At 53.0% G+C, this 9,364-nt stretch overlaps 1 protein-coding gene across 2 annotated transcripts; it reads left to right on the top strand.

The window, feature by feature from the left end:
- The first annotated feature begins 1,456 nt into the window (after positions 1 to 1,456).
- STING1 (stimulator of interferon response cGAMP interactor 1) lies at positions 1,457 to 6,449 on the top strand. 2 transcript variants are annotated; one of them, XM_065873117.1, is made up of 8 exons: positions 1,457 to 1,502; positions 1,841 to 1,941; positions 2,458 to 2,684; positions 2,815 to 2,998; positions 3,248 to 3,356; positions 4,237 to 4,475; positions 5,208 to 5,394; positions 5,996 to 6,269. In XM_065873117.1, the coding sequence occupies exons 3-8, from the start codon at positions 2,458 to 2,460 to the stop codon at positions 6,184 to 6,186; spliced, it is 1,137 nt and encodes a 378-aa protein (XP_065729189.1). In that variant the 5' UTR covers positions 1,457 to 1,502; positions 1,841 to 1,941; the 3' UTR covers positions 6,187 to 6,269. The 2 variants fall into 2 exon arrangements, with proteins under 2 accessions (XP_065729189.1, XP_065729190.1); XM_065873118.1 differs by lacking the exon at positions 1,457 to 1,502 and having other exon boundaries at positions 1,816 to 1,941; positions 2,537 to 2,684; positions 5,996 to 6,449.
- The last annotated feature ends 2,915 nt before the right edge of the window (positions 6,450 to 9,364 follow it).

The following is a 9,364-nucleotide window of genomic DNA, read 5'->3' as shown; positions in this document are numbered from 1 at the left end:
ATTATACTGTTTTGTACTCTGCTTTTTTCCAATAAGAAACAATATACTAAAGGTATTTAAGAGTCAACATACAAAATTACATCATCATTTTAGTGGCTACCTAACATTCTATTATAAGATGAACCACGGTTTTGTTACTCAGTCCCCTATTGTTGGACATTTAGATAGTTTTTAGTTTTTCTCTGGTATAAACAACACTGGCACAAACATCTGAAAAACTGGTATCTTTGTGCCCTTGTCTCATTATTTTTTGATGAATGATTCCCAGAAGTGAATTGCAAGGTCTATGATTCTATGTGCATTTTAAGGCTTCTAATGCATAGTGCAAATCTGGCCTATAAAATAGAGAACCAAGCTCCAGGAGAAGCGGGCAGAGATGAAGCACAGGTTCAGGGGTGGAAAAGTGGAGCTGACAGTAGTGGTATCACCCAGGGGAGGTGGTGCTGGCCGCTGGGCAGGATACTGGAAGCCCAAGGTTGCTTGGCACAGGGAGACTTTGGGGCAGCTGTGGACTGCTCACTCTGGGAGGACTCTGCTCAGGCCTTTTGTTTGGCAACCTTGACTTTCTTTGGTTCTGAAGCACTGGAGCCCTTGCCCACTGCAGGGGGCCCCCTTGTGAGCTCTTGTAGGGGAGAGGAAGTACAGTGAATTCGAATTCTCTCCATTCTTAGAAAATTATTCTAAAAAATGAGAGAGTTTTCTGGAAGCCTCCTTGCTCCTGAGAGGCCGATGGCACCTATGAACGTGGTGTGTCTTCTTGTGTCTGTTTGGGGTGTGGGGAAGGGTCTAGGCAAGGACCCTCTGGCCTGGGGACATATGGACTGCTGCCACTCTGTGGCTTCCACCCCAATTCCACTCCCGGGCGCCCCCTCCTCGAATCCAATCAGCTCACCAGTTTACCAGGAAGCAGCCAGAGACACTCCCCACCCCAAGGGAAAACACATCATGAAACTTGGTCCTGGCACCTTCCACCCCTTTCTGGGAAATTAAGGCACAGAGCCAGCTGGGTTTTGGAGCCACCTACCTGGTTCACGTCCCCACTCCCTCCTTTACTAGCCAGGGGACTGGGGCAAGTTAATTCACCTCACTGAGCCTCAGATTGTCCATGAGGTTAGTATTATACCTTCCTGACAGGGTGGCTGAGGGGATTAAGTGAAACAATTTATGTAATGCTTGGCATAATGTCTGGAGCACGGTGAGCACTTTATTATTATTACTATTATTATTATTCACACGACTGCCTTTTTGGCTGGAAGCACCAGGTTCTCTCTGAGAAGTCACAGGCGTCGCCACTTCCTGTGGAGAGCCAAAACCCCACTCTTCTGCAGGGCTTCTGCTCCCACTAAGCTTTTTACTAGAAGGCTGTCGTTACAGGAAATAACTCTTCATTTTCCCCGCCTCTGGCCTGATATCACAGTCTTCAGAAAAAGAGGATCTGCATCTGGAAATCAGAATAAAACAAGCAGGTAGGGCAGCATGGTGTAGTGTATGTGCTTGGCTGGGTGTGTGAAGTGCCATGTGGGTGTTGGTAGAGTGGGCTTGATTGTGGGTGCTTGAGGGGCAGCCCGTTCAGGGCTGTGACTGCAGGGAGTTTGAGGGAGTTTCTGAACACCCTTGGTCTGGGGGATGGGCAGTGGAATGCAGGATTTCTCAAGCTTTCTCCCTCACCCCAATACTGGGAGGTGGCTCACCAGGGCCTTGGTGGGAAGGCTCTTCCTCCCTCCTTGGGCGGCAGGAAATAACCTCCCCAGCGCGGCCCAGTGCAGCTGTGGTTTGGTGAGATACCAGGGCTGGAGTGCTGTGGAGGAAGCTTCCATTGTTTTTAACCTTTCCTTTTCAGGCTGCACCCTGAGAGGCCGTCCTCAGTTGCTGGGAGCCCTTGTGCCGGGCCTTCTCTCCTTGTTGCCTTCCAGAAACAAGCTGCCGTCTGGGAGGCAGAAGGTAAGATCAGGAGAAGCCCAGCCTGAGTTCCAAGGCTGAGGCCCCTGCAGAAGCTGCAGAGGTGGGTGGCAACCTTCTGGCTGCCCTGCCCCCTACCCTCTGACCTTTGCTGACTAAGGTCCTTCTTGGGGTGGATTGTGGGGAGAAGGAAGCCCCGGTCCCCAAGGGTCCCCAGGTGGGTGGTACCTCACGGGACCCTTTAGGTCTAGGTCTGGGGTAGTCGCTGTCTTCTTTCTTTGCTACACCTGTGGTCTCACTGGGCTTGGGTGGGGTGTGTATGTGGAGCGCATGCATTTCTTTCTCCACCTGCTCTGTTTTCAACAAATCTCTCTTGGATCGGAGCTCTGGGATGCTGTATGTCCAGCCTGTCCGCTTGAGGTGCCTCCAAGAGTAGCCTCTGGGTATGGCTGGGCACCAGGGAAACATAGAGCTGGGGCAAGTGCCCAGCCAGAGCCTCAGTCCCAGAACAATCGGAGAGTGAGGGGAACACAACCATGGATTTCTTGATATCCACAGATGCCCCACTCCAGTCTGCATCCATCCATCCCACAGCCCAGGGGTCACAGGGCCCAGAAAGCAGCCTTGGTCCTGCTAGGTGCCTGCCTGGTGGCCCTCTGGGGGCTGGGGGAGCTGCCAGACTACACTCTCCAGTGGCTGGTGCTCCACCTGGCCTCCCAGCAGCTGGGACTGCTGATCAAGGGGGTCTGCAGTCTGGCCGAGGAGCTGTGCCACGTCCACTCCAGGTGACTCCCTGCAGTACCCATGGCGATTAGGTACCCAACATGTCTCAGTCCCTTGACCCCCAGCCCTGCCCCTCCTTGAATCTCTCTGGCTGAGCTGGGCTGGGGTCTGGAGCTTGGCTGTCACTTGCAGGTACCAAGGCAGCTACTGGAAGGCTGTGCGGGCCTGCCTGGGCTGCCCCATGCGCCGTGGGGCCCTGCTGCTGCTGTCCTGCTATTTCTACTTCTCCCTCCCAAACGTGGCTGGCCTGCCCTTCACTTGGATGCTTGCTCTCCTGGGCCTCTCACAGGCACTTAACATCCTCCTGGGCCTCCAGGTACGATACAAAGAGAGGTGAAGGGTCTGTTCAAGAGGAGGCGTGGCACATGTGACCTGCTCTGAGCTTAGTACTGGGAGTGGGACTAATTTAGAGGCTGGTCCTTGGATGGAGCCTATAATGGTCTGGGTTCAGCAGTGGCAGAGAATGGAGCCAAATGGCAGCAGGTTGGGTAATCTTGGGGGGAGGAGGAGGAGGGTTCATGTTGTTCTTCATGGAGGCCTCCCAGCCCCACCCTGCTGTCCACAGGGCCTGGCCCCAGCAGAGATCTCTGCAATCTGTGAAAAAAGGAACTTCAATGTGGCTCATGGGCTGGCCTGGTCATATTATATTGGGTACCTGCGGCTGATCCTGCCAGGTGAGCCATCCTCTCTGCCCCCATTTCCAGATCTACAGGACAGACAGTAAGACACACAACCTTGTGTTTCCAGAACTCACTATATTTTCAAAGCATTTTCATGTCTAACAAACCATTTGATTCCCAACGCAATCTTGTAGGCATGAAGCTGTTATTATTATGCCTGGTTGGCAGGAAGAAATTTGGAGCTTAGATCCATTAAGTGACTTGTCCCAAGTCACCCATGAATTCTTTCAATAAATATTTGCTGCATGCTGTATGTCCTTCACGCGTACTTTCTCTTTTAATTCACACCCTGTGAGGAAAGGATAATCATCACCCCTGTTTTCACAGCTATTCTGAGAGATACAGTGATCTGTCCAAAGTCACACAGCTTAGTTAGAGGAGGAGACAGGATTTGAACCCAGGCCTGTCCAGAGCCTGGACCCTTGACTACCCCACTGGGAGCCCACGGGTCGTGTCTCATTCCTCTGACTTGCTGGTCAAGGCCATGGTTCCCCCCTGTCTCATGGCTGCCTTCCCTTGACACCAGGGCTTCCTCTAGAGGCCTGGCTCAGTGCACGTGGGCCTGCTGGCATGTCACCTCCCAGGACTCTTCCTGCCTCTCAGAGCCCTGAAAGCTGTGGTGGGAAGGAGTGGGGCTGACAGAAATCTGGACAAAGGTCAAGTGAGGGAGAGAAAGGGGTGGTGGGAGTAGGTGGAGGGGCGGGGAGGATGCTCACATGCTCTTCCTCTCCTGGCCTCCCAGGCAATGTGAGTGGACTGGCCCCTCGGTTCTCTTGCACCCACACATTGAGGGGAACAATGATGTGGGTCTCTGTCCTGAGTTGGGTGGGAGACACAGTTGGTGGAAATGACTTCTTGGGCCTCTCCACCCCAGGTCTCCAGGCCCGGATCCAAATTTACAATCAGTTCCACAACAATGTGCTACGGGGCGCAGGAAGCCACCGGCTGCACATCCTCTTCCCGTTGGACTGTGGGGTGCCTGACGACCTGAGCGTGGCTGACCCTAACATTCGATTCCTACACAAGCTGCCCCAGCAAAGTGCTGACCGTGCTGGCATCAAGGGCCGGGTTTACACCAACAGCATCTATGAGATTCTGGAGAATGGGCAGCCGGTGAGTGTGCAGGGAAGTGGGAATGCTGGGGAGGGGTCAGGCCTAGAGACCCAGAACTCTGGGCCCTGGCCAAGCCCTGATAAAAATTCACTGCCCTTCTCTGAGCCTCAGTTTCTCCAATTGGTGCCAGGGCTGGGACCAATTGAGCTCTGAATGACGAAACTGACAAGTAACATTAATTGAGCACTTACTGCATGCCAGATGCTATTCCAGGTGCTTCATCTGACTACCTCACTGCATCCTCACCACCACCCTGTGGGGTAGGGACTGTTATAGCCCCTACTTTACAGAAGAGGAAACCGAGACTCAGAGAACCAGGGAGAAAGTGGACAATTTCACCTTGAGTATACCATGCTCTTGACCATAAATCTGCCCTAGATGAAGGCCGTGAGAATGTGTGAAGGATTTCACGTGCTATGGGGAACCCAGCCAAGGCTGAACCCCAGAGCCCCATCCCCAGACTTGACTGCCAGCTGGAGCAGTTGACAGCCTAGCTCAGTAAGCCTTGCCCTGAGAATCTTAGGAGGAGGATCTGGGAAGGGTAAATTTAATGCAGCCCTGGCTCTGATTTAGGAGTGGGGTGTCAGAGGCAAAGGCCAACCAGACAGTATAGACCCCATCAGGTGGCCATCTCCCCTGACTCCATCCCTACAGATTGAGCAGCGGCACTGGGGTCCAGCGTCTGTCTGCCTGGCCCCTGGTTGAGTCTGGTCTTCCTTTTACCTCCTCCAGGCAGGCATCTGTATCCTGGAATATGCCACCCCCTTGCAGACCCTGTTTGCCATGTCACAGGATGGCCGAGCTGGCTTTAGCCGGGAGGACCGGCTTGAACAGGCCAAACTCTTCTGCCGGACACTTGAAGACATTCTGGCAGCTGTCCCTGAGTCTCAGAACAACTGCCACCTCATTGTCTACCAGGGTGAGGGGTTGATAGGCTTAAGGGCAGGAAAAGCTGGGGTCCCCAGGGGTCTCCCAGGGGGTCAGCAGGAGATATGGCAGCACCACGCCCGGGTCTTCCCGAGTGGTCAGGGCATTCAAGCCCTGCCCCTTCCTCCCTTGGAAGGAAGAAGAGAGGTCCCATCTCCCCACCGTGGGATACCTGATTGCTTTCTGAGGTCTTTGGCTATGGGTCCTGGGTGGAGTGTGAAGAGGTGGGCTCTAGGGGCCTCTCACTTCATCTAGGGATGTTAGAAGAAGCAGACAGCCCCAGGCCAGGAGCCAAGAGACCAGGGCTGCAGCCTCAGCCATGCCACTCCCTTGCTCTGTGACCTTAGGCAGGTATCTGCCCCTCTCTGAGTATCATCTCTAAAAGAAAGAGGGTGGAATTCTCTTGTCTCTAAAACCACTGCTAGCTCTAGGATTTCATGAAACTCTAGCCCCAGTGGCTAGGAGTGAGGAGGAGGTGCAGGGAGGTAGGGGAGAGGGAGGGTTGGAGGATTCACCCAGCAAGTCCTCTGGGTGTGCTAGAGTGGGAATGTGTGAGGCCCTCACCCCACTCCCCACCCCTACCCTCGTTCCAGAACCGGCAGAGGGAAGCAGCTTCTCCTTGTCACAGGAGATTCTCCAGCACCTTCGGCAGGAGGAAAGGGAAGTTACCATGGGCAGCATGGGGACCTCGGTGATGCCCGTTTCCTCCACACTGTCCCAAGAGCCTGAGCTCCTCATCAGTGGCATGGAACAGCCTCTCCCGCTCCGCTCGGATATCTTCTGAGGCCCAGGGTCACCTTCCCTGAGCCCCTGGCCATCCCCAAGACTCTGGATTGGAGGATTTCTTTCTTCAGCAGCTAGAGGCCTAGCAGAGCCATTTCCTCCCATAGAGGGCCTCTCAGAGAAGGTCCCTGAGTTTGACATCTCAAGATGAATCCTATGACCTTGGGCAAGTTGTTTCACCTCTCTGAGCCTCAGTGTCCTCATCTATGAAATGGGATTATAATCATTGCCCTACCTACCTCACAGGGTAGTTTTTGTGAGGACTATGGCTGTATGGGTTTTTTGTAAATTCTAAATACCAGGTAAACTTAAAGGATCTTCCAGGTGTCTTCCATTGGACCCTCAGACCTACTCTCTACCTTTCCTCTGTCCTGGGATGGCTTCAATAGGCTCCCTTGCCCTCTGGCTTCTGGTCACATTCAGTCAATGGGAAGCCCCAGTGGGAGAAGGAGGGGAAGGGAAGGGTGAGCTTGGGGTATCTATTCCCCCAGGTCCCTCCCTGCAGTATCAAGGTCACTGTGGGCTCTCTCTAGACCTAAAGGACCCTTTCAGTAACCCTGTCTATCTCCAGGTCTCATTAACTTCCTCCTCCTCATGCCCCTTCAGTCCTGACAGTGGTAGTGGAGCCTCACTGATGCTCAGTCTGGAGCGCTCACTCTCACTTGTAATTTCCTTACACCTGCCCTTTCTAAATAGTCCCCTTTTTATTTTTATTTAAAAAAAATTTTTGGCCACACCATGCAGCATTTGGGATCTTAGTTCCCTGACCAGGGATTGAACCCACATCCCCTGAAGTGGAAGCTTGGAGTCTTAACAACTGAACCACTGGGGAAGTCCCTAAGTAGTCCCCTTTTTAAACACTCCTCAGATTATTTGAGTATGCCATCTTTTTCTGGCCAGACTGACTGATACAGGTGGTTGGCCATTATTATCTGCAATGTCCAAATCTGCTTGCACAGACACATTTCCTTACACCCCCTCCTCATCCTAGTACAGGGCCATAGGGTGGTAGCTATCATTTCAGTGTAGACAGAGCCCACCAGCTGGGCTGAGGGTATAGAGCTGGGCAGCACCCCCACTCCACCTGCCCTTTCAGTGCCCTTGTCTCCAGTGGGAGGCTTGGGGGACGGGGAGGGGCCTGAGGCAGCACACAGATGCCATGATGGTTACACACATGTGTCCTGGGCAAGGGGCTGCTCAAAGAAGCAGGAGCTAAATGTCTCCAGATGAGAGTCCCCTGGATAACAGGGGGAAAAGGGTTTGTGTGAGGTGATGGGATATATGCTGGGGACCTTGGACAACACAGCTGGCCACCTGCCATACTTTGTGCCATCACTGTTAGACCTGAGCCATTGCAACGACACCGTGGAGGCAAAATTGCCCCCATCTGGGAGGCCAGACGCCCATTTCTGCCACTTCCATCCATTCCGCCCAAGACTTATTCCCTCCCTCCCACCTTTGTTTTTATCGCAAATGCTTTGTTTTTATCGCAGATTTTTGAGTACAGTATTACTGTGGAAAAAAACTCCACACACAGACACACATTGGCCAGAAGCAACGCACTGCTCCCAAGGATGACAGAGAGTAAAGAGAGAGCCAAGGGAGTGAAGGGGGAAACAGTCTCCTCTCCTCCCCCACTGTGCCAGCCATTTTGCCCCTGAGGATTCCCTAGCTTCACATCAGTCATTCCAACACCTAAAAACCAGCCCAGAATTAAGGGTATCCCCAACATAACCTTTCCCTACCCATCTGGCCCCCAACATGGTGCTCAGACTATGGAGTCTGATGGCCCCAGGTTCAAATCCTGATTCCACCACTTAGTACTTGTGTCCTCCTGGGTGACTTGATATCCCCAGCTGTAAATGGAGATAACAGTGGCTCCTCCTCCCAGGGCTGTTATGAGGAGTAAACAGTATAATATCCGTAGGTCCATGGATGAGCCTGGAGCCCAGCACATAGTGGGCCCACAAGAAAGAGCAACTATTAACATTAGAGCTGCCTCTTACCAGTCTCAGTGGAGGCAAGCCAGTTCTCTGCACACATTACAATCCCTGTCTCTGTTCCTCTTCATCTTCTGTTATTTCTCAGAGTCCTTGACTGTGCTGGGGTCTCACCGAGGACAGTCCCCAGGGTTGACTTGTTGCCCTGAGGTGTTCCCCAGAGTAAAGCACCCAGAAGTTCCTCCATAAATGTCTGTCTGCCTGTTCTTGACTGCACGTAAGTGAGGCTCAAAGGTGTCAGGGAAAGGGGTACCTTTCCAGAGAGCCACTGGGAGGCTCTGTTCTGCCTTCCTGGCCTCCTGCATCTTCCCAGCCTCCATGTCCCGCCCCCTGCAGGGATCCCCACCCCTTCCTCTCCCCAGACAAACTCCATGGAGCGCCTTTTCCTTTCCTGTTTTCCCACCAGCTGGAAGATTCTGAATCTGGGAAATGTCCTGGGGTAAATGCTAGGCTAGTTCTAACAGGCCAATGCGCACAGAAAGTGGGAGGTATTGAGAGCCCCCCCCACCAGTTTCCTCTATCCCATCCTGGGAAGGCAAGATACAGTCTTGCTCCAAGATAGTAGGGGCAATTCAAAGACAATTTGGGGAGCTATGATTGGTGCTTGGGGCTTTTAAGGGCCTTGGAAGTTGTTGGCAAGACCTGGTCCCTGACAGCCAAAGGTAAAGGGTAACAGATTTTCCTTCCTTTCCTAAGTCTCAGAGAAGGCAGACCCCTGGGTTCTTTGCCTTGGCTCTCCGTGGCTGGCCCTCACAGGCTGTGGGGACGGGTCCTCTACCAGGAGCCTCTGACATCCCTGCACAGGGGTGGGGTGGGTGGTGGAATCTTCCAAGCTAGACTCACTTTGACACCAAAAGGGGAGGAGATGAGGAGTTGAGGAGGGAGTAGGAACTCAGAGAAGAAGGTTCAGTGGTCTGGTGGTCCCTGAAGAGGAGGGGGTAAGTTTGTATGGACAAATTGGGCCCTGGGAATGCTGACAGCAGCATTCAAGCTTCTTTTATTTCTTTGGTCCACAACAGGGCTTTCTGTATAAATACTCTGCTGAGAGGGCAGCTCCAGCTAAGTCCATGTGTGCCCTTCCGAAGCGCTGAAGCCCAGGCCCCAATTTGCTTTTGCCCTAATTCTCTGTCCAGTTTCTTGTTCTGAGCCAGGTCAGGCCAACTTTCCAAAGTCTCCCTC

Source organism: Phocoena phocoena, chromosome 3 (assembly GCF_963924675.1).
Source record: "Phocoena phocoena chromosome 3, mPhoPho1.1, whole genome shotgun sequence".
Lineage (NCBI taxonomy): Eukaryota > Metazoa > Chordata > Mammalia > Artiodactyla > Phocoenidae > Phocoena > Phocoena phocoena.
This window is presented reverse-complemented; position numbering and strand designations above follow the sequence as displayed.

What these genes read in the sequence shown, in the direction of transcription:
- STING1 (XM_065873117.1), top strand. Translation starts at nt 2,458, where the DNA reads ATGCCCCACTCCAGTCTGCATCCATCCATCCCACAGCCCAGGGGTCAC. An exon ending in CCTGCGGCTGATCCTGCCAG is followed by an intron (nt 3,357 to 4,236) that starts GTGAGCCATCCT and finishes TCTCCACCCCAG; the next exon opens with GTCTCCAGGCCCGGATCCAA. An exon ending in CCACCTCATTGTCTACCAGG is followed by an intron (nt 5,395 to 5,995) that starts GTGAGGGGTTGA and finishes CCCTCGTTCCAG; the next exon opens with AACCGGCAGAGGGAAGCAGC.